Consider the following 23,593-nt stretch of genomic DNA (forward strand, 5'->3'; position numbering starts at 1 on the left):
AAGAGAAGACTCCCTGGAAAAGACCCTGATGCTGGGAAAGATTGAGGGCACAAGGAGAAGGGGACGACAGAGGACGAGATGTTTGGACAGTGTTCTCGAAGCTACCAGCATGAGTTTGACCAAACTGCAGGAGGCAGTGGAAGACAGGAGTGCCTGGCGTGCTCTGGTCCATGGGGTCACGAAGAGTCGGACATGACTAAACGACTAAACAACAACAACAACAAGGGCACACGGGCAAACTTGAGAAGCTGTCTGTGTGTGGACACAAGGACCCCAATGAATCCTACTGCCTACAGAAGAATGATTATTTCAAGCTAAACATCAGTGGGAGGAGGGAAGGAGACCCAGTGAGAAACAGGGAGGACCTGCATGGGAACTAATGAGCCTCTGGGCAGCACAATGGCAGATCAGAATTGCTTTCTCTACTCGCCGTTTGAAACACAAATTGATTTTATAATCAATGACCCCCCCATCATGTCAAATACAGTCGTACCTTGGATCCTGAATGCCACCAACCCAGAAGTGAGTGTTCCGGTTTGCGAACATTCTTTGGAACCCGAATGTCTGACGGGGCTTCCGATTGGATGCAGGAGCTTCCTGCAGCCAATGAGAAGCGGCGCTTTTGTTTCTGAACATTTTGGACTTCCTGGACGGATTCCATTCAACTTCCAAGGTACAACTGTACACATATACTTAGCCATGATCATTTTAACTTGGAACATTATTATTACTGGGGCTTTTTTCTTTAAAAAAAAAAAAAAAAAAGTTTAAGGGTACTCTCATTTTCCTACTCATATTGAAATACTGCCCCTCAATGAGGCCAAACTTAAGATTCACAAAATGTTTAGGAGTATGCGTACCCCTGCAGCCCCTCAGGAAAAAAACACTGGTTATTACTATTATTATTATTTCAATTTATTATCCACCCTTCACCCTAATCATAAAGCATGAAAATTTAAAATAAATACAACATTAAAAACAGTTTACAATCACAACTTACAGTCACAAAAAACAGGATGGGTCTTAAAAAATATACACCTCAGGTGGTAAAGAGGCAAATCTGCAGTACCTAATAACTTAACTAAATATAAACTAAAATTACTTACGGCGTTCTGCTTTGTCTTTTTTGAACTGGTAATAAATTTCTGTAATGGAACTCAGTAGTACTTGCAACCTTTCTGGGCTAGGAGAGAAAAAGTAAAGATATAAATCATTGAACACATGCCAGTATGTCTGAACTTGAAAACGAAGCACAGTAAGAACTTTACGTGGAAATGCCACTCACTTTCTGTCTTTCGGGTGCGTGCCTTCCTGGTTGGTCCAGCCATCAGACAGCAGGCCATTCGGACAGAGTTTGCTTTTGATATCCTGAAGACTGCTCTCTATTGTTCCCCGTGAACTTGAAAGCTGAACGAATGCAAGAAATTCAGCTTTACCCAGCAAAAATTTGCTGAAAGCTGAGTTTTGGAACATATATAGAAAGAAACCTTTTTATCTTTTATAAATATAAGATAAAAGATTGTTTATGTATGTAACAACTGCAGCAAGAATTGTTTTAGCCCAAAAATGGAAACAACAAGAAGTACCAACAAAATAAGAGTGGCAGATGAAGATGATGGACTTTGCAGAACTGGCAAAGCTGACAGGAAAAATCCGAAAACAGCATGATCAAGTAGTCCAAAAGGACTGGAGTAAATTTATATGATATTTGAAAGATTATTGCAAGCAATTAACATCACTAGCAGGGTTGTCTGAAGACTTGTAATGAGAAATTTTCTACCTTTATTTATTTAAATTCTGAGTCATTTTGTAATGAGTGCAATTAGAATTGGAAAACGTACAAAATGCAATGATATTAAGGTTAATTTTGAAAGCCATGAAGCAGGAGGGAAGGAAGTCAATAGGCTCTAAAGAGCCAGGGCAGTAAAGTGGATAATGATGATGTGAATGTGTATAAATGATGATGTGAATGTATATACCGTATTTTTCGCCCTATGGGACGCACTTTTTCCCCTCCAAAAATGAAGGGGAAATCTGTGTGCATCCTATGGGGCGAATACAGGCTTTCACTGCAGCTTGGAGAGCGAGAGGGGTCGGTGCGCACTGACCCCTCTCACTCTCCAGGCTTCAGGAAGCTATCAGCAAGCCTGGGGAGCCCACGGGAGTTCCCGCAGGGCTCCCCACGCTGTGGATAGCAGCTTGCTGCCCGGTGCGTGGGGCTCCCTGAAGCAGAGAGCCCCTTGCGCTGGGAAGACATCCACAGCATGGGGAGCTGCGGATAGCAGCCTGCTGCACGGAGCGCGGGCGCGCTGAAGCAGAGCGCCCCGCGCTTTGGGCAGACATCGGCTAGTCTAGCTGTTCTATTACAAAGGAATTTCAGAAATAGACTGGAAAGAGAAGCTGCTGAATTGCAACTTATTACCAAACTTAAAACCATGGAGAGACCTGGTCTGAACAAAGACATTGGATTCTTATCTCATTATACATGACAAAGCCATTTTTCACCTTCTCACCCCTTGCTTTTTCCTGTAAGACCTATTGCAGTCGTTAAGAGTCGTCAACAGGCTCATCACAGCTATCTGCCAATCACCCATTCCCACCACCCTCCTGAGTAATACCCCTCCCCACCTTCTCACTATATAGAAGGGTCTGGTGACTTCTGTTTCAATGTATCTGAAGAAGTGTGCATGCACACGAAAGCTCATACCAAGAACTAACTTAGTTGGTCTTTAAGGTGCTACTGGAAGGAATTTTTTTATTTTGTTTTGACTATGGCAGACCAACACGGCTACCTATCTGTACATTGAAAGAGATCTTTTTATTTTGGCTTTTAGGGTGTGCAATAAAATTTTCTGGAATATTTCACCAGCACATTAATGCTCAACACCTGTATTAGTTTGATCTCCCTGCAGTGCTGCTGTGAAACTGCTTCAGCATCACATTTTGGGGACGTGTTTCTTCATGCGAACATCCATGCATGTGAAAAAAGCATGGCTCGTTATTTTCCCCACAAGAATTCTGCCGTATGCCACTTCTATACACATAGACACACACACACACACGCATATGCATAAATATCAAGCCAGAAATTTGAGCTATTTTCCCACGACTGTTCACATCTCTCCACATCCAAATTGGAAAGAAATAAAACATACACCAAATAGATTCATATGAAGAAAATACCATAAGCTAATGAACATGCTCAACAAACATGCTAAAAAAATAAGTGGTTTTCCTTTACAGGAAAACACTAAACATATCAGGAATTTGCAAGAAACACCCTTATTTCAAGTACTATAATGCTGCAATGTTAATATGCTTACCCGTAACAGCTTGGAGTGTATGTCTGAAATTTCATCCACTTCTGACGGTGCCAGGTTGTTTTGATACATATTTTGATATCTGTTCACCAGAAGACAAGACACACAAAGTCAACTTACAATGGCCCACAGATCTGTTTAGCATGATCAAATAATTGTTAAAAATAAAAATACAAAACCCTATTTGGTGATATGCCAAAATAAAATGAAAACAATTATTCTGGATCCAACAGAACAGTACATCCACAAACACCTGAAATAGGGAGACCTGGCAACAAAATTTAGGGCAACAAAAATTATTTTATTTATGTTTTATATTTATACCCCACCTTTCTTCCAAGGAGCTCAAGCTGGCATACATGCTTTGCCTGCCCCCCCCCCCGTATCCCTACAACAACCTTGCAAGGTACGATAGATTAAGAGACTGTCCAAAATCAGCCAGTGAGCTTCCTGCAGGGTGGAGGTAAAGGTAAAGGGACCCCTGACCATTAGGTCCAGTCGTGGCTGACTCTGGGGTTGCGGTGCTCATCTCGCTTTATTGGCCGAGGGAGCCGGCGTACAGCTTCTGGGTCATGTGGCCAGCATGACCAAGCCGCTTCTGGCAAACCAGAGCAGCGCACGGAAACGGCGTTTACCTTCCTGCCGGAGCGGAACCTATTTATCTACTTGCACTTTGACGTGCTTTCGAACTGCTAGGTTGGCAGGAGCAGGGACCGAGCAACGGGAGCTCACCCCATCACGGGGATTTGAACCGCCGACCTTCTGATCAGCAAGCCCTAGGCTCTGTGGTTTAAACCACAGCGCCACCCGCGTCCCTACAGGGTGGAGGTATCCTGTAGCAAATACCCATCATTGTTCAACAAGACTAAGACTGGATATTATCCAATGACATGAGAAATGCAGACCTTCCCAGCATGCAGCATTCATTCTAAAAAAGAGCATTTATATACTCACATTTCCCCAGCTTTTTCTATGTTTCTGTTGCAAAATTCCAGCTTGATAACGACCTCTGTCTTTTTGTGTAACGTTTCATTGTAATCCTCTTTGATTATTTCGCTAGAATGAAGACCAACTGTGTCAGCACAGATATGAAAAATACCGGATATGCTAGCCATGTGCTACAATAGAAAATGTCTGCTCTATATAAAAATTGACACACTCCCACCAACCCATGGAAAATAAATATGCATCGTTCAACTTCTTGTTGGTTGTCTTAACTGTTTTCATATGGTATTACAGTGGTATGTTTCGAACGCCAAAAACCCGGAAGTAAATGCTTCCGTTTTCAAACGCGCCTCGGAAATCGAACGGTTTCCGCTGAGTTTTTTTTTCAATTTTCTCTATTGAATTTGCAGGCTGCGCCTCAGTTTTTCAACATTTTGGAAGTCGAACGGTCTTCCAGAACGGATTACGTTTGAAAACCGAGGTACCACTGTATATTGTAAATCACTTCAGTATGCCTCATGGGAAATGATTCATAAATGAAATCAGTGATAAGTAATGAACATCAACTTCTTCCTGAAAAGGTACTATATTCTAAGAAGAGGTGGTGACCATTTTTGCATGATTGCCAACCTGCAGGTCCTTTTGGACCCAGGAGAAGGCAGAACGGAGACAGAATGGGGCATAATGGGGCAGGGCGTGATCTGCTGGTACGCAGGGGAGCCGGGAACAGAACCTCCATGCAAAATGGCAGCTGCCTGTAAACAAAGGCCACAATTCTAAGTACTTTTAATAGGGTGATAGTCCTCTTCTCAGTAAAGAGATAAAGAAAAAAAAAATTATCCCCCCCCCCCCAGCCGCGGGGGAAGCCCGAGCTTTTAAAAACGCACCTACCGCAGTTTTTAGAGGAGAAAAGGATATCTGCCCGATGTGCAGGGCAGGCTGCGGATATCTGCCCGAAGCGCGGGGCGCTCTGCTTCAGTGCACCCTGCGCGGCAGGCTGCTATCCACAGCCTAGGGAGCCCTGCGGGAACTCCCGCGGGCTCCCCAGGCTTGCTGATAGCTTCCTGAAGCCTGGAGAGAGAGAGGGGTCGGTGCGCACCGACCCCTCTCGCTCTCCAAGCTTCAGCGAAAGCCTGCATTTGCCCCATAGGACGCACACACATTTCCCCTTCATTTTTGGAGGGGGAAAAGTGCATCCTATAGGGTGAAAAATACGGTAACTTAGGTTTGTCTATAGCTGGGTGTGCCTGGCAGTTGTTGGGCAGAGATCTCTCTGGGGCTTTCCACCTTTGTAAGTGGAACTTGGAATATCCGGAGTCAGTAAGTGCCAGAGAAATGATTCACTCTGCCCGATCAAGCAAATCACAGCGCCACTCACATTAACCATCTGATTCCCTTCCGCATCAGTTCCTGGTACAGCAGTAAAGCATGGGCAACTCTGCAGGCATAACAAACAACCCCTGTAACCGCCTGGAAGACCAAAGAAAGGTGTGAGCAGCGTACACTACAGTTTGTCACAAGCAAACAGACTGCGATAAAAACTGTAGGAGTAAAAGAAGCATATTTTTAGGAAGCTAAATCATGAAAAGGTTGTACGTTGAGGCAGGTGGGAATACTGAGCAACACACTTATCACCAAGACAGATTTGAAGTTTGAGGTTTCTAAACTTTAGTTGTACAGTTTGGACTTCCTAGACATCTGTGAGGTGTAAAAGGAGCACATACACTTTAGAGATTTTGGGATATTGGGCTGGGACAAAGGGTAACAAAGGCAGCAAGGAACTCAAGATACTACCTGGTAGGCAGGATACTGTATATTAAAGTTGGGGAAGAATATTTGGGCTGAAGGGGAGACTCCATCTAGAACAGGGGCTTATCGGGTGTTCTGCCATATCCTAGTCCAGTACCAATACATGTATTTCCCTTCTAGGAAATGGTCCCATGACACAATTATGAAGAGATACTCACTTTTGCCATGCTTGCATCAGTATCTAAGTCATAACGTTGATGGACCTTTGGAAGCAGAACTAGAACAGAAGTATTTTTTAAAAAATAAGCAAATAGTACTCAAACAAATTCAGAATATAAAAGAAAAATTATGATTAGGATTGCTTTATTTCTTACAATTTCTATTCCATCCTTCCTCACATGATTTTCCAGGATAGCAAACCAATTACTTGCTCACAGTTTTTAAAAAAGTAACTTATTTGGTCACATAGAGGGCTGATGTTCGAAACAGCTCCCACATGAGGATCCAACAAAGTAACGTGTTTAAAATAATAATAATAAAATCAAGTAATAACAATTCAGTTCAAATAAGTCAGCCATTAAAAAATAAAAGAAAAAAACAAGAGACTCCATCATACTTTCGTCATAGAGTAATCCTGTGATTTTCACAGGCTCCCTGCTCACGACGATTATGGGATTTTCTTCAGTGGTTCTGGGGAAAGATTGTGCCAATCTGCTGGGCTCTAGGACCAAACGCCGGCCTTCATATATCAGTTCTTGATTAACTGAAGCTATTTTTGTCTGTTTGTAGACCAAATCATGAAACATGGCAGCACTGTTTAAAAAGAAGAAGAAAAAATACATTTTAAAAATGGCTCCTAATGCCGTAATAAAGACAGAGTGAAAGGAGAAAGAATTCAGAGTTAATAAGCAAAACTGTTCTATTCAGAGGTAACCTGATCCTATCAGTTTGAAATGTCACGTAAGAATAAAGATATGAAAATGCTGAAATACTTACTTATTATGGATGTGAATATAAATTTTGTATGCAGTCATTTGTTGCAGAGAGAAAACATGAATAATTATTCGGTGGAGTATATCGCTCGTCTCTGCAAAAAACTGATCAAATCCCCAGCATTTCTCTTGATCTGCTTCAAGAATATTTGCAAGAACGGGTGTGAGTAGTACTTGCAGGCCCCTAAAATAGAAAAATAAACACATTTGTTTTTTAATTCTGAGTAAGTACGACATTCCTTCTTTTCCTTCTGTCCACTCTTGAATCTGCTGGTTTTTGTGTATGTATAACAGCACTGCCAACAGCATAAAACTCTCTAGGCTGCCTTGCCTAGTATCCGACTGGTCAATGATTACTCATATCCTCTATGAAGCAGGTAAGACATTGCCCACTGAGATATTTCTTCAATGCTTGCTAGGTAAAGATCATCTAATTAATCAGTATTTTGTACAGTGCGAAGGGTGTCAACTATTTTCTGTTAGTGGTAGGACAGTTGGTGGCAGCAACAAGAGAGACGTTTGATGAACACATGCCCATCACATTATGTTATATTGCAGGATTCATGCATGAAATGCCTTTGCACCTATATTGCAAGAGAATGTTCTTCACCTGGGTACATCATTTCTGGAATTTCTCATAGTAATTTAATAGGGGGGAGCAATGTATTGGAGAATAGCCAGTGACAACCCAAAGGCAGAAAAGAAAAGGAAACCAGCAGATTCAAATGTGAAAACAAACTATAATTCTAAGACAGCAAACCCTAGGGCACTTATTTGAAAGCAAGTTCTATTGAAATTCATGGGTTTAGCTTCCAAATAAAACTCTACGTGGACCATACATTTTGCTTTCCTGGTTAAGTGTTGCAACTAAATAGCTGAACCATGGATGAGGATGGGCCACAAGCCAGGATGTGAAACTATGGTTTGCAAGCCACAGTTTGTGCTGATTGAAGCATTTCATCTGTGCCTTACAAGGCATAGATGGTTACAGCTGTTTTCCCAGCTCCTAAGCTAGAAAAAAGAGACTTCAGCTGCACAAATGGAACATTGGCTTCACTAGTTAGGATCTTAACCAGGATTAAAGCAATGAACCATGGTTACTGCCAGACATATCTATATTGAGTCTAACCATGCTCCAAGTTGGGGCAGTGATATATCATCAACAACTGAAGCAAGAAGAAGTAGTTGTTTCTTAGCATTCTTGGCAGCAACATGAAAGAGGGATATGGTATCAGGATCATGAAGTTGAAAGAGTTATTGGAGGTGAATGAGTCCAAACCTCTTGCTCAGTGCTAGCATCTTCTTTGAGACCCCTTAAAGGTAAAGGGACCCCTGACCATTAGGTCCAGTCGTGGCCGACTCTGGGGTTGCGGCGCTCATCTTGCTTTATTGGCTGAGGGAGCCGGCGTACAGCTTCCGGGTCATGTGGCCAACATGACTAAGCTGCTTCTGGAGAACCAGAGCAGCACACGGAAATGCCGTTTACCTTCCTGCCGGAGCAGTACCTATTTATCTACTTGCACTTTGACGTGCTTTCGAACTGCTAGGTTGGCAGGAGCTGGGACCGAGTAACGGGAGCTCACCCCGTCGCAGGGATTCGAACCACCAACCTTCTGATCAGCAAGTCCTAGGCTCTGTGGTTTAACCCACAGCGCCACCTGGGTCCCGTTAGGATAGTGATAAAGCTGGGTATCAAATCCAAACTCTTCTTCCTCCTCCTCCTCTTCTTCTTCTTTACATCTATGTTTACCTACACCCATTTGTCTGAGCTCTAATATTTAAGTTTTAATCTTAACACCTTTCTAAATAACAACCTTGGGCAATAAAACAGTGGCAATAAAATAGCATGTGTGGGAAAGCAAACGTTCTATATGCACAAAAATGGTTTCCAATACCAACACAAATGAAGTGAAATACGTCTGATATCAGCTAAGGAAAGCAGAGGGAGAAAATACTCTCAGCATCAAATTACTTAAGTGAGTCAGCAATTTGATGAACTTACTTTGAAAGACTGCAGGAAACAGGCATGTCACGACTCCATTCAATGGGGCCATTTTCTGCTTTTTGTACTCCAGATATTGCACCGGAAAGCTTTCCAGTTATAATTTTATACCTTTGGGATATTAAAAGGTAAAGTGAAGTCATTTGAAAACATAAGAATTTCTTTAAAAGCTTAATCATAATCTTAATAGGAATTATCTGTTTGCGACCTTGGACCAGATTACTGCTCAGGGATAGGCCACACTGTGTTAACAGGCAAATTTCCAACGCACAAGAGTTTTCCAGAATCTTTTCTCAGGAATGTGAAGTAACTTATGTTGTATAAAGATCTGAGACAAATTCATATGTGTGTGTGTGGGGGGGGATAGAACATGCCTCCAGAACCAGAACTATTAGTTATTAGAAACAGCAATCAATCATTAGTATTTAAATAATAATAATGATACATGATTATTGGACTAGAGGTATAGTATCTGTGTAAAACAAACAGAAGTATTTCATTAAAAATTGTGGATGAAGAAAGCTTGCGTCTTTCCTGAGAAATTTTTGCAAGGTCCTTCTTCCCCAGGCAGTCCCCAATGACACCTCCCTCACTTTTCCAGAGAGCCCTCTAACCCTTTGAAGCAGCTTGGAAGGAAGACTCAGCAAGAAAAGCATACTCCAACAGGAGTACCCCTGAAGCCGAGTTCCCCTAAGCAGAACTCTGGATCCAATCCATTGGCTTGCTTTCTCTAACTTGCTAAAGCGAGTTGGAACTCAAAGCAGATCAATTCGCAGGTACGGCTAGTGATTTACCATATTCTCTCTCATACTAAAAGACACGATAATGTGTAATTCAGTGGCATGACTACTGCATAAATGTCACTCCCAGATTCTGAATGACAGCCACTGCTGATGTGAAAATCCTGCAGGGCTTTAAATTATATTAAGGTTGCCATGTGAGTTGCTGCCATGAGTGACACTTTTTGGAAGTTTTCATCTGGAAGCTGAATGTATGGGTTGGATCTAGGGGTGAGGGGAAGGCCCAACCCACAAGTTGGTGGAAGATTATTACGGGACAAAAGAGAACTGAAATCTTTGGTGCGCTTACGTTTGCAACAAGGTCTAATGTAGCATCTCAGGAGACACACTTGTGCTGTGTCCATGTTTTACAAAGTCTCCTACTATCTCTTCTGCAACAGTCTGCACCAAGCCAGGAACTACCGTATTTTTTGCTCTATAAGACTCCCTTTTTCCCTCCTAAAAAGCACAGTGGTGCCTCGCAAGACGAAATTAATCCGTTCCATGAGGCTCTTCGTATAGCGGTTTTTTCGTCTTGCGAAGCAAGCCCATTGACAGCTTAGCGGATTAGCGCTATTAGCGGTTTAGCGGATCAGCTGATAAGCGGCTTATCAGCGGATCAGCTGATAAGCGGCTTAGGGCTTAGGAAAAGGGGGGGAAAAGGGGAAAAACCCCGCAGGAACTCGCAAGACATTTTCGTCTTGTGAAGCAAGCCCATAGGGAAATTCGTTTCGCGAAGCGCCTCCAAAACGGAAAACCCTTTCGTCTAGCGGGTTTTCCGTCTTGCGAGGCGTTCGTCTTGCGGGGCACCACTGTAAGGGGAAATGTGTGTGCATCTTATGGAGCGAATGCAGGCTGCGCAGCTACCCCAGAAGCCAGAACAGCAAGAGGGATCGCTGCTTTCACTGCGCAGCGATCCCTCTTGCTGTTCTGGTTTCTGAGATTCAGAATATTTTTTTTCTTGTTTTCCTCCTCCAAAAACTAGGTGCGACTATAAGTCTGGTGCGACTTATACAGCAAAAAATACGGTAAAATACGGTACTTCCACTTGGGATTCTACTAAGTGGGTCTGCCCTAAGTTGCCTTCTTTTAATTGATGGCCACAACTTTGGAAACCAGGTAAGAAAATAAGGAGAGCTTGCCCGCTGGAACAGGCCAATGGCCTATTCAGTCCAGCATCCTGTTCTCACAGTGGCCAACCAAATGCCTGTGGAAAACCGACAAGCAGGGCTGAAGCACAAAAGCACTCTCTATGTTGCCCATGTGGCTTCTAGCAAGTTATTTCCTGCAGGGTGTTAACACATATATTCCAAACCCAGTTCTCGTGCTTTGATGAAGATGCCAAATCAAATCTGCTCTCAACACAACTAGAATAAAAAAAAATACCCAGTTCTACATGCTTGTAAAAAAGCAAAGTAATTTGACAACAATTTAACAAATTCACTACAGCTGGTAAAGAATGAGGAAGTGGCTGTACATGTAAAGCCAGTGTTAGGTGTTCAAGAGTTTACCCAAATCACACAAGCTTTTTATTCCCTCAATTCTTATGTATTCGTTTTCTATTTTTATTTGATAGCATAATTTGTGGATAAAGCATTTCCTCTAAATTACCTACATCACTTCCTTGTTTCTACGAGGCCCTTCGAAAGGTCGAAAGGGTAAACTTCCAGTTGCAGCGTGGTAAAATGTCACCCCTATGCTCCACAAATCAACCGTTGCCCCGTATTTTTTCTGATGTTCTTTTCTCAATACTGCTCGTTCGTACATATCGGGATGCTAAAGGAGTAAGGGACAAAGAGAAGCAATATTAGAATAAACTGCTTCATCAGCAAGCGGCACAACGTACTACGTCTCTGTCAGGGAACTGCCATCGACTCAGGGGCGAGAGGGGAAAAGCCAGATGGATTACAGAGAGCCCCCAAAGATCGTGGGAAGCAGCACCTCCTCAGCAGAGGAGAGTAACCACACCTCCAGCGGAGAGGAGCTTCAGGGCTCAGAGGAGGCAAGGCAGTGCCAGGACACCTTGCCTGAGCAAAGAGGGGAGGAGAGAGGTCCCCCATTACCCACACCCTCCTTGCGCAGTAGGCTTCCGCGCAGAGAGGGGAGGCGCAGACTGGGCATCAAGAAACTACTCTGCTGGGGAAGGTTTAAGGACTGTCCACTCTCAGATTCTGCCAGTGAATGAGCGAGCCACGGAATAGTGGCACTCTGCATGGTGAAGGTTTTTTTGGCACCAATAACAAGGCTTTACAACAGACCAGGGAGGCATTTGCCTGATTGCTCTCGAGCAACCCCCTGATACCCTTACAGTGTCCAGACTTTCCAGTTGTTACATTCAATAAAGGCTGACATTATCCTTGAATGTGCCTTTGAATGTGTGCCATGGACAAAACTGACCTCTGTCCCTCTTTTGTTCCCTCCCTCCTCCGACGCCCACTCGCATCTCCATCACAATATGTTGCTGATCAATGAATTCACAACTCAGACTCTGCTAGCAGCCATGCAGGCTGTTGCTAAGATGTTCCCCCAAGTATCAACAAATAAGGCTAAGTAAAAAATAAAATGTGTCTAGGTTTACCAAGTATTCTTCTGTACCGTAGAGGGAGACAAATTGTTCATCATCATCCAGCTCCCTAGCAGCCCCGAAATCTGTCAGTTTATAAACAGATTGACCATCTTCACCTATAACTCGCATGATATTGCCTGGCTTGATGTCACGGTGCACTATTCCATTCTCACGAAGGTGGTTCATGCCAGCCACTTAAATGCATGGGAAAATGAAGAGAAATATATGTAAATTTTAAAAGACAGTTATATTTTTATTGGATTTCTTCCTCTAAATATGTATTTATAAGCACTGAAAGAAAGCATGCAAATATACTGGCTGATATTCTAAATGAGTTTCCACTGAAAGGAGCGTTCCACTGAACAGAGTTCCACGTTCGGCATTCGCTTCCCAGAAGCAGCAAGGGAGGAGAGAGTGATTTCTACTGATTCCCTTCCCACCTTTGCCCTGCAATCCGTTGGAAATCTGCCCCGTAAGGTCGGGGAAAGCTCGGGAACAGCATGCGGTGTGGCACATGGGCAAAGAGAAATTAGCAAAAAATACCACCCTACTCCTTCTCTCCAGTGAGAGCTTCTGCTGCATCACAGCATGAATGGAAGGAGTCCTGCTTAGGGCTTCCAAGGTGATAACCAGCAACTTTGAATAAGGCATAGAATCAGACCAAAAGTCAATGAAACAATTGCACCAATTGAATAGCAGGATCCTGATAGCTGGTTCTATAGTCAATGTTCTAGCTGCCCCATTTGGACCAGCTTTAGATTCCAAACATGGATCAAAAGTACGTTTCTGAGCATAATTCAAAGTGTTGGTGCTGACCTTTAAAGCCCTAAACGGCCTTGGTCCAGTATACCTGAAAGAGCGTCTTCACCCCCATCGTTCTGCCCAGACACTGAGGTCCAGCGCCGAGGGCCTTCTGGCAGTTCCCTCGCTGCGAGAAGCCAAGTTACAGGGACCAGGCAGAGGGCCTTCTCGGTAGTGGCACCCGCCCTGTGGAACGCCCTCCCACCAGATGTTAAAGAGAAAAACTACCAAACTTTTAGAAGACATCTTAAGGCAGCCCTGTTTAGGGAAGCTTTTAATGTTTAATAGACTATTGTATTTCAATATTCTGCTGGAAGCTGCCCAGAGTGGCTGGGGAAACCCAGCCAGATGGGCAGGGTATAAATAATAAAGTATTATTATTATTATTATTATTATTATTATTATTATTATTATTACTGGAGCGCCATGCAGAGTGCACTGCAGTAGCCCAGTCGTGACGTAACTAAGATACGTGTCACTGTGGTTCCATATCTGCATGCAAACACATTCTAACTAGGCTAAGCATTCAAAGACGTATTTTTCGCTCTGTTAAGATGCACCAGACCATAAGATGCACCTAGTTTTTGGGAGGAGGAAAACAAGAAAAAAAAAATATTCTGAATCCCAGAAGCCAGGACAGCAAGAGGGATCTGGCTTCTGGGATAGCCTCTTGCTATCCTGGCTTATGGGATAGCCGCTCACTGCCTGTCCCAGGCAGCGGGAGGAAGGCTCCCCCAAGAGCCGTGCTCCCTTTAAAGAGCCGTGTGGAGCGTGTGTGCGGCTCTTGGGGACTTTTCCCCAAGGAGGGAGAAAGGCAGCCCTTCTCCCTCCTCGGGGAAAAGTCCCCAAGAGCGGCACACACGCTCCACACGGCTCTTTAAAGGGAGCGTTGAGCAGAGCCTCCCGCCTGCATTCACTCCATAAGACACACACACATTTCCCCATACTTTTTAGGAGGGGAAAAGTGCGTCTTACAGAGCGAAAAATACGGTAAGCCCATTATGTGACATTAAAGTACATAAGGAATCAACTTCCACCTACCAACATCTCTCAATACAATTAAGAATTCTGCTTCTGGTAACCCGTAGGCATTAGCTGGCTCTTCTAAAACTGTATATAAACTGCCACATGGGCAAAATTCCATAACAAGGACTTTATGTCTAGATGTTGTCTAGAAAAGAAAAACAAGAAAGGTTTGCAAGTTAACATGCAACAAGTCCCAGTGCTAGAAGGAAAGCAAAAAAGCTTCACTGCCAAAAAGTTTAGCCAGACCCACAGTTAGTCTAGAAGAAAGATCTAAGTTCCTTTCCTATGGGTTAAGAAAGAAAAGCAAATAAAATTATCTTGAGCAGAGATAAAATCAATGTAATTTACAACTTATGTTCTTTAAAAATCAAAGAGAGAAGAAATGGAAAACTGCTAACAAGGATTTTTGTCCATTCTTTTCTCCACCACACAAAAATTCAGTCTTTTCGGCTGCCCAGAATATACTTGATACTTGATTGAGACTATGCACATTTCTTGGAAGTTTTTCTGAAATTGATGTTAGTTATTGCCATCAGATATTAGGAATGACGAGCAATTCTAAGAAGGAAAGCTTCAAGGATGAATTCCTTTATGTGTGTCTGCCACAACATTATGTGGAAGCATTATTTGAAAACAATTCTATTCTGTACTGAATGCAATCATTAAGGGAAGACTCTTAAAAAAAGAAGGGCCATTATTAAAAATCAAACAGATGTTTCATAGTTATATACATCATATGCAATAATGCAATGCAACCTGTTCTAAGGCACATTCATAAATGTTCAAAAACATATCAGAAATCATACACTGTCCCCGTGAACCTCAAATCAAAGAAAAGGCATTCTGATCACTGGAACCCGAAATAAAATAATAAGACAATGCTCAGTAGATGACCAGAGCAATAGAGTTGTTGTTGTTTTTAAAAAAATACCTCTTCTTCTATGGCAAATAATTTGACAATGTTCTTATGATTCAATTTCTTCAACACTTCAAACTCTCTCATCTGAACATCCACGGGACGAAGGAAGCTAAAGTTATTGAACACTTTTACGGCATACAAGTCTCCTGTTTTCTGTAAAACAAATAGAGAGTATTTTTTTAAAAAAGAAAAAGCATTTCACACAATTGACTAGGGAATGAAAACCTTGTTCCTGCATTCATTACAAAACTATAAAAATATACTATGCATATGAATAAAATAAAATAAAAACCCTCAACACCATGGGATTTACTTCTGAATGAACATGTATGTGAGTTTGCTTTAAAAATAATGTGGGGAGGGGTTTACACTTTGAGTTGTATCCAACAAACTCAATGCACACATGGAACAATTTCTGTGGCCACAATGGAACCTCTGCTCTCTTTCCTCAGGTAAAGGTAAAGGGACCCCTGACTATTAGGTCCCGTCGTGACCGACCCTGGGGTTGCGATGCTCATCTCGCTTTATTGGCCAAGGGAGCTGGCGTACAGCTTGGTCATGTGGCCAGCATGACTAAGCCGCTTCTGGCGAACCAGAGCAGTGTACGGAAACGCCGTTTAACTTCCTGCCGGAGCGATACCTATTTATCTACTTGCACTTGGCATGCTTTCAAAATGCTAGATTGGCAGGAGCAGGGACTGAGCAACGGGAGCTCACCCCGTCATGGGGATTCAAACTGCCAACCTTCTGATTGGCAAGTCCTAGGCTCTGTGGTTTAACCCACAGCACCACCCGCATCCCCTTTCCTCAGGAGGATTGGGCAAAAACCCAGAGAAGATTTGGGGGGGGGGCATGTGGGAAGGGAAAAAGAGAGAGAAGTGGGGAAAGGAAGTTTGGTTGTGCTTGTTTTTAAATACTTGGTAACTATGAAAGATGACAGAAAACTTCAAAATGCATGTGTTGAATCCAAGGGTGTCCATACATGAGTGAATAAAATTTCCACTTGCAGAATGGGATTTCCCTTCCCTATTCCCCAAAATCTGAAGGATTTGGGGCCCTTCCAGAGCAGACTTGGTAGTGCAGGGGTTTACAGTGGGAGGAAAGAAAATCCATTCCATGTTGGATTGAACACTGTTACTTCAATACCCAAACAAAAAAAGGAAATAAATGTCATTTTCTAAAGGTTCCAGTGTGAATAACTTGCTAATTACTAACTAGCACTTTACCTTCAGATTAAGAAGGGATGTGATTTCAGTTATCTCCAGTAAGATTTTCTTATACTCTACAGTATGATAAATATTTTATATTTCATGAGCCAAGCAGTTACATGGGAAAAGGGTATGATAATTAGAACCTCTTAGTCATGTCTCCTGTATTTCCAATAATTTGCACTGCTCATTGTATATTCATTTCATAAGAGAAAAAACCTCATCCCATTTAATTTTACAATGACAACAGAGACTACTTTAAGATCGTATAAAAGCCTTTCCAGCAGACAGCTAGAACTTCCGTCTCTATACAAACCTTGTGTCGTCCACGAAAAACATTTGCAGTAGCTCCCTGTCCCAGAATGTCCGAGAGAAGCCAGAGATAATTTGAAGTGCTTTGCATTTTTGCTCCTGATTGGGCAATTCTTGTTTGATCTGAATAGGGAAATAGATACTCTGGAGTTAATTGCCACAGTGCATGTGACAGTAGATGAAAGTTTCATGTTTTATTCAAAACCTAAGGGAAGTACCCTAGGAAGATTAGCCTGAATAGTTTCAGAAATTCCTTTTCACTGAAATCCTGGAAACCACAGGATGAAGTAATTCTAGTTCAAACCTATTAATGGAAATGGAGTTTGAAAGGTTTATTTCTGACTTCTGAATATGGATGCAGAATAAAATGGAGGCCAATAACAGAACTCTATGCGTTGTTTTCAGTCCCCATAGGATTTTTATCATTTTCTACATTTGTTTTCAAATTTAGTCATTTTTATCATTTTCTACACTTGTTTTCAAAATTAGTCAAGTTGTTCACGTTTAAGTGTAAAGTCTGCAAAAAGATGATACAACTGTACAAGTGACCATGGAAATTATGTTACCAATGGGATCCACAATCCAAAACATTATTACAATATTGCTTCACAATATCAGCTTGTAAAAGTAACTGCCCATGTAAAATTCAAAGCAAGACTACATTCATATTAACTCCATTCTGATCCTTTCTTCTGCTTTCTTACCAGCTTAATTCATTTTCTGTGATATATTCACAACTAGCCTTCCATGCTAGTGCTCCTTTTATTTCTATCACTTCTGATTTTCTTTTCCAGCTTTCTGCCCATTTTGTCTTATATGCGCCAAGAGCGGCACACTTATTATTTGAAAGGTGTCAAGTAGCAGACTGGGGTGCTTATAGAGATTTAACACTTGCAGAAACCTATCAAAAGTGAGAATGGGGACAAGGCAACTCCAACATGGATCCTTCTCCCTGAATTAAGAAACATACGAGAGAATTGGCAGTGGTTCTGGCAGCTGAAGCTAGCTAATCGAACAGTCACAGCCCAGCCTGCCTCTGAAAGTCTTAAGAATAGTTACCACTGAATCAGCAATTGAGATAAGTCAGGGGTAGGCAACCGAAGGCCCAGGGGCCAGATGCGGCCCAATGACCTTCTCAATCTGGCCCGTGGTTGGTCCAGGAATCAGCGTGTTTTACATTAGTAGAATGTGTCCTTTTATTTAAAATGCATCTCTGGGTTATTTGTGGGGCATAGGAATTCGTTCATTCCCCCCCCCCAAAAAAAATATAGTCCAGCCCCCCCCCCCCCACAGTCTGAGGGACAGTGGACCGGCCGACGGCTGGAAAAGGTTGCTGACCCCTGAGATAAGATTAAAAAATCTACCCATGTTTGGGTAGATTGGCTTGCTTCTCCCCACCTGTCCTGTTTAGGTAGCTTAATTGTTCTCCTCCAAGTTTATTTACGTAATTCAAGTCAGTTGAAGTGTGAGCTAACATTTACCCTGAGTAATAAATCTTACGTTTTCTTTATCGCTTCAGCCCAAAGGTTTTACAAGACTATTTCTTTCTGCAAGCATGCCGCAATATATTTACCAAACTCCAACAGGGAAAAGAGGTGCAACATGTAGGACTTTGATTGATTGCTCTTTCTATTCTCCTGTAAAAGCGGCCACAGACTTTTCAGCCCTTTCTTGATCTAAAGCTTTGCATGCAATCTCCTGCTGGAGACAGGCAGGCCTTGCCCTTGCAACCATCTGTCTCTAGCAATGCAGCTTGCAGATTTCTTTTTTAAAAAGCATTTGCAGAGATTTATAATTCCAAAAAGGGTTTTCCCCCTTCTTATGCGACTTCAATTTGAAATAGCTTAGGAACAATTGCGGTTCATTATGATACACCTCCTCCTCCTTTTTAAAATGTATTTTATCGATTTTCAAGATGCACTTCCTTCTTCATCAAAGTTGACATAATAGAAGGGTTAGCGTATTGTTACTATAAATAATCACCACTATACTACTGCCCACTTGCAAAGAACTTTACAATCTATATGGTGAAATTCTACGCAGGTGTGCTCAGAAGCATGCCCCTTGACATCATAGATCCAGCTTGGTATAGAAGTTAAGAGTATCAGACCGTCGCTGAATACACAATGTACCTTCAAAGCACACTTTCTCCTTCAAAGAATTTCCAGCTGACGAGTTGCAATCTACCAGCCTAGCCTACCTCACAAGTGTTGGACAAATCTGTCCCAGGGATCTTTCCCAGAGGGATTCAAATTTCTCTCTGAAATAAGGAGATCAAACATAAGCAGATTTATTGTGGGTCGACAGTACTGTGGGCAAAGAACTCCCCCCCCTCCAGCAGCTCCTGCTGGAAAGAGGGGATTGCACATTCCAGTTCACATCACAGGTAATTTATACCCTAAGACCGTTCAATATCCCTACTACAATTCCTATTGGTTAAGAAATTGCAGTTTACAGGCTTCCCGATCCGCCTACATCATGTCTGCTCCTAAACTGAACATGTAAAACAGGTATCCCCAACAATAACATATATCCTATGTCTATTCAAATTAGCAGGTTTTTACAATAGGGGTGTGTTTTATAATATTAATGAAGCATTTGAGTATGCGTACTATCATCTACTATTTCTCCTTGTTATCTTGGCTCACCTCTGAACTATAAATCTGTATGATATTTACAACTCAGGTTGTAAAACACGTTGATAAACAGTTCTGCAAAGGGGGCCTCCTTGGGGCTCCTTTGAACCTCTTTGTTCACAGAATTGGTCTTAAGGCAGGCATGGCCATCCTCACCATACCTTCCTTAAGAATAAAACTCATTTCCATTCATTTATCCCACAACAAGGAAGATAAAATGGGGCTTGGTGAGCACACAATATGCATTACCTTGAGCTCCTCGAAGGAAAGATGAGAAAGAAATTTCACATAAACATGCATGCATGTATACATACATACGTACATTATCGCAGCCTTATTCTTCCTTCCCCATTCTGTAGCCAGCTGATGAAGCAAAGTCATCATATTTACCTTTTCATGGAACATTAGCTAATTCTCATGACTACCCAATGAGCCTATCAGCACAATCATATGCATATTTATTTTGAACCCCAGGTGAATTCACATGGGGCTTACTCTCAAGTAAAGAAAAACAGGATTTAAGTCTTTGACACCAGCCCCCCTGACACAAGGAGGGGGGCTGCATCACTCCAGCTGTTTTGTGATTTTATATTGTGAATTTACATTGTGAACCACCCTGAGACCTGCAAGTATAGGCCAGTATACAAGCTGAATAAACAACAACAACAACTCATCAGTGCCAGGCAATGATCTGGAACAATGGGAGTTAAGAGCCCTGCAGCAACACCAGGTTCTAGATTATTTCATTAAGATATACAAAAGAAAAGTTAACATTGAGTGGCCTAAGTCTATTTGTGAGAGGGTGAAAGCTGAATCTAAGGCAACAAACCCGTCATGGAACTATGGAACGCTGGCCACAGATCTGCAAATCGCCCAATGCTCCACAGCTGAGCCCATAAATGATCTTTACTGCCAAAATGTTATGATTGCACTTGGGCAACAGGAAACTTCTGCTTCCATGCGCAATCAGAGAAAGCCGCTTCTCTGTGCACAAGCTCTTCAATTAGAAATATGCAAATCACACACCTCACAGTTGAGCCCCTTGGGGGATCTCCACTGTCAAATATTATGTTTGCATTCCAGGAAGCAGAAAACCTTTCTGGTGATTGATCCACGGCGAATGCTGCTGCACACAAGCGATCCTGTTATAAATGTGTATCTGTGTGAATACACCCTAGTAAGTAAGTGCTAGGTCACGAGGGGCAGGAGGACAGTATCTGGGGTGCTCGGTTAAGAGCTGGAGGAAGGAATCACGGAATTGTAGTTGGAAGGGGTCCCAAGGGTCATCTAGCCCAACCCCCGGCGATGCAGGAAGAATTCTTGCCCAACGTGGGGCTCGAACCCACCGCCCTAAGATGAGTCTGATGCCCTGCCGATTGAGCTACAATGTGACACTTGCCATCTAAAGAAAATGTCAGCGGGGTGATGGGTGGAGGAGAACAAGAGGAAGGTGGCAGCAGTGCCACCGAGTCCCCGAATAATCAAGGAGGGCCGGCTAGATGCCCAACAGAGGCTCCTGGATCTTTTATATTATTTTATTTTCCATTTTAACAATCCAAGCCAATCACATTAAATATTCCAAATTATACAAATACATATCATATATTCCGAATATTCTGCCAAATTATAAATTTTGGCTCCTGGATCTTTTAGATATGCACACACGTCGGGCCTGGCTCCTCGCTGGGCACGTCGAGAAGACTGCGCAGCTCGGAGGGCGAAATGTTTAGAAGGCAAAGGAGCAAAGACGCCGGGCAGCTGCAACGAGGGAAGGCTCAGGATTCGAACCCGGCTCCCGGGTCGCTCTGCGTTGCGCGGGGTCGCCTCTGTTTTGAAGCGCCCCTCTGCGGAGGGTTGCACCAGAGCAGGGCAGTGCCGGGAAATCCCCGCGGCCGTCGGGCCTGCAGAAAGGCTGGCCGAAGCCTCGTCACTCGCTCGCCTGGGCGAAAACGAAAGCCAGACAGCCACGTTCCCCGCCGGCTTCGCCTCTTCCCTGCGCGCGCCCCTCCCCTCCACCCGCGCCGCCTCACCTGGGTCCCCTCGACAGGCCCCTTCCGACGGCGAGCGCGGAAGCAGCCCCCGGCCGAAGCAGCCCCGCTCTCCTCGCAATCGGCGCGGCCCGCCGTGCAGCCTCCCTCGTCCGGCTCCCGCTCGCCTGCTTCCGGCTTCCTGACGCTTCGGAGGCGGGGCAGCTCCGGGCGAAAGGACCCGGGCGAGGCGGGAAGGTCCCGGGGCTCACGCGCTTGCCTGCCTGCCTGCCTGCCTGCTTGCTGCCGGGCGAGGCAGGAAGCAGGTTTACTCGGGAGTAAGGCGCGCCCAGCCCCTGCCGCAGCCTTCGTGGAACTAGGACAGGCCCAAAGGGCTCAATGGGAGGCGGAGACATTGTCACAAATGTTGGCTCTCGGCGGTGCATCCTGGGGTCAGCCAACTTCAATTCAAAAAGACGGCGTAGGGGCAGCCCTGCCCAATCTTTTTTTTTTTTTAAAAAAAAATATTTATACTTTTAACTGCTTTTACCATAATTTTCACATTTCCAGACTTGACTTCCTTCCCCCTCTTTCTGTGGTTCCTTACATTTATTTTTAATATCTTCTGCATATCCAAAATAATTTTCTTCATTTATTCATCTTCTTTAAATATGTGAAGCTGCAGGTTATTACAATGTTCCTGCCAATGTTTTTATCTTGTTTACAATTTATCTGTAAATATTCAATACGTAAACTGTTTCCGTTCTTTTACAAAACGTTTTGTTATCTTGATTTCTTATTCTTCTGGTATGTTTTGCAATTTCTGCATATTAAGTTTTTGTATCCATTCTTCCTTTGCAAAACCAATCACAAGACATGGTGCACACAAACTATTTGAATGGCAATGCCCATCCACTTGGTGCCCCCCCAGCCCCCTCAAATATATTTTGGGGGGGGGGAGGAGTGAAGAGAGCCAGTGTGGTGTAGTGGTTAAGAGTGGTAGATTCGTAATCTGGGGAACCGGTTTCGCTTCCCCGCTCCTCCACATGCAGCTGCTGGGTGACCTTGGGCCAGTCACACTTCTCTGAAGTCTCTCAGCCCCACTCACCTCACAGAGTGTTTGTTGTGGGGGAGGAAGGGAAAGGAGAATGTGAGCCGCTTTGAGACTCCTTAAAGGGAGTGAAAGGCGGGATATCAAGTCCAAACTCTTTTCTTCTTCTTCTGAAGGGACCTTGGCCCCTACGAGTTGGCTCCTATGCTCTCAGCCTAACCTACCTCATAGGGCTGTTGTGAGGAAAAAGGAGGCCTCACGGATGCCGTGCTGAGTTCCTTGGAGGCTTAAGGGCAGGAGATAACAACTCAGGGTTCTTGCCAAAACAATGTCTTATACGGATAAGCCTGCAAGTTAGGCCTGCAGTTGCCATTGCTTGAAAACTGCAGGGCACAGTTCAAAATGGAATTGTGCCTAAAGGAGAAATAGAAGGGGCTGGCCAGGGTGGAAGGACCTAAAGTGCGGGTGTTGTGAGCAAGTTTTGCAAAGACCAGATATACAGGTGGATGCAAGTGACAGGCATCCCCAAACAACATTTCCAATTGTTTTAAAATGAAAGAAACTGCCAGTAAATGAGCAGGAACAGAACTATTTACCCTTCTCGAAGAAGGCAATCGTAGATTTCAGCAAATTCACCTGCCTGACGAAAACTTAGCAGGCAGCATCTGTGTGCATGTGGAATGAGCTTGCGAACTTGTTTTGTGGAAAGGCAAGCAATACGTAGAATCAATACAATTGGAAGGGACCACGAAGGTCATCTTGTCCAACTCTCTGGAATGCAGGAATCTTTTGCCCAACCTTTTAAATAGTGCTGAAATTAAACCTAGCGCTGGAGTGTATTAATGCACTTGTCCCTGCTGTTTCAAAGTTCTGAAACACGGGCAGATACAACACAAAACACTGGAATCTCAGTTCAATGCTAACTACTGATCAGGTCTCAAAAGGGCAGCTGAATGTTGAAGATACAAAAAGTGTTATGACCATAACAACTTTATTTTGTAATCACCACCGACAGGGGTCAGCAAACTTTTTCAGCAGGGGGCCAGTCCATTGTCCCTTAGACCTTGTGGGGTGCTGAACCATATTTTTTGGGGAAAAATATGAACGAATTCCTGTGACCCACAAATAACCCAGAGATGCATTTTAAATAAAAGGACACATTCTACTAATGTAAAAACACGCTGATTCCTGTACCATCTGCAGGCCGGATTTAGAAGGTGATTGGGCCAGATCCGGCCCCCAGGCCTTAGTTTGTCTACCCATGACCTACTACGACATTACAACATGGCTTTTAGGCATGGTGACTATTATGGTACATCC

The 23,593-nt window shown here is 43.4% G+C and overlaps 1 protein-coding gene across 1 annotated transcript in view; it reads right to left on the bottom strand.

Annotated features, from left to right (window-relative positions):
- The window catches only part of TBK1 (TANK binding kinase 1), a 30,495-nt gene extending 9,055 nt beyond the window's left edge, over positions 1-21,440 (bottom strand). Inside the window, exons 1-15 of the mRNA XM_081878163.1 lie at positions 21,286-21,440; positions 16,624-16,742; positions 15,112-15,252; positions 14,196-14,325; positions 12,366-12,547; positions 11,403-11,563; positions 9,009-9,119; positions 7,011-7,190; positions 6,631-6,827; positions 6,233-6,291; positions 5,644-5,735; positions 4,275-4,376; positions 3,324-3,402; positions 1,286-1,407; positions 1,107-1,183 (exon numbers count right to left, since the gene is read on the bottom strand). Coding sequence (XP_081734289.1) covers positions 1,107-1,183; positions 1,286-1,407; positions 3,324-3,402; positions 4,275-4,376; positions 5,644-5,735; positions 6,233-6,291; positions 6,631-6,827; positions 7,011-7,190; positions 9,009-9,119; positions 11,403-11,563; positions 12,366-12,547; positions 14,196-14,325; positions 15,112-15,252; positions 16,624-16,710 — 1,720 coding nt within the window. The 5' untranslated portion in view covers positions 16,711-16,742; positions 21,286-21,440. The remainder of the gene's footprint in view (positions 1-1,106; positions 1,184-1,285; positions 1,408-3,323; positions 3,403-4,274; positions 4,377-5,643; positions 5,736-6,232; positions 6,292-6,630; positions 6,828-7,010; positions 7,191-9,008; positions 9,120-11,402; positions 11,564-12,365; positions 12,548-14,195; positions 14,326-15,111; positions 15,253-16,623; positions 16,743-21,285) is intronic.
- Between the last annotated feature and the right edge of the window lie 2,153 nt (positions 21,441-23,593).

Source organism: Podarcis erhardii, assembly GCF_964252035.2.
Source record: "Podarcis erhardii genome assembly, chromosome: 10".
NCBI classification, from domain to species: domain Eukaryota; kingdom Metazoa; phylum Chordata; class Lepidosauria; order Squamata; family Lacertidae; genus Podarcis; species Podarcis erhardii.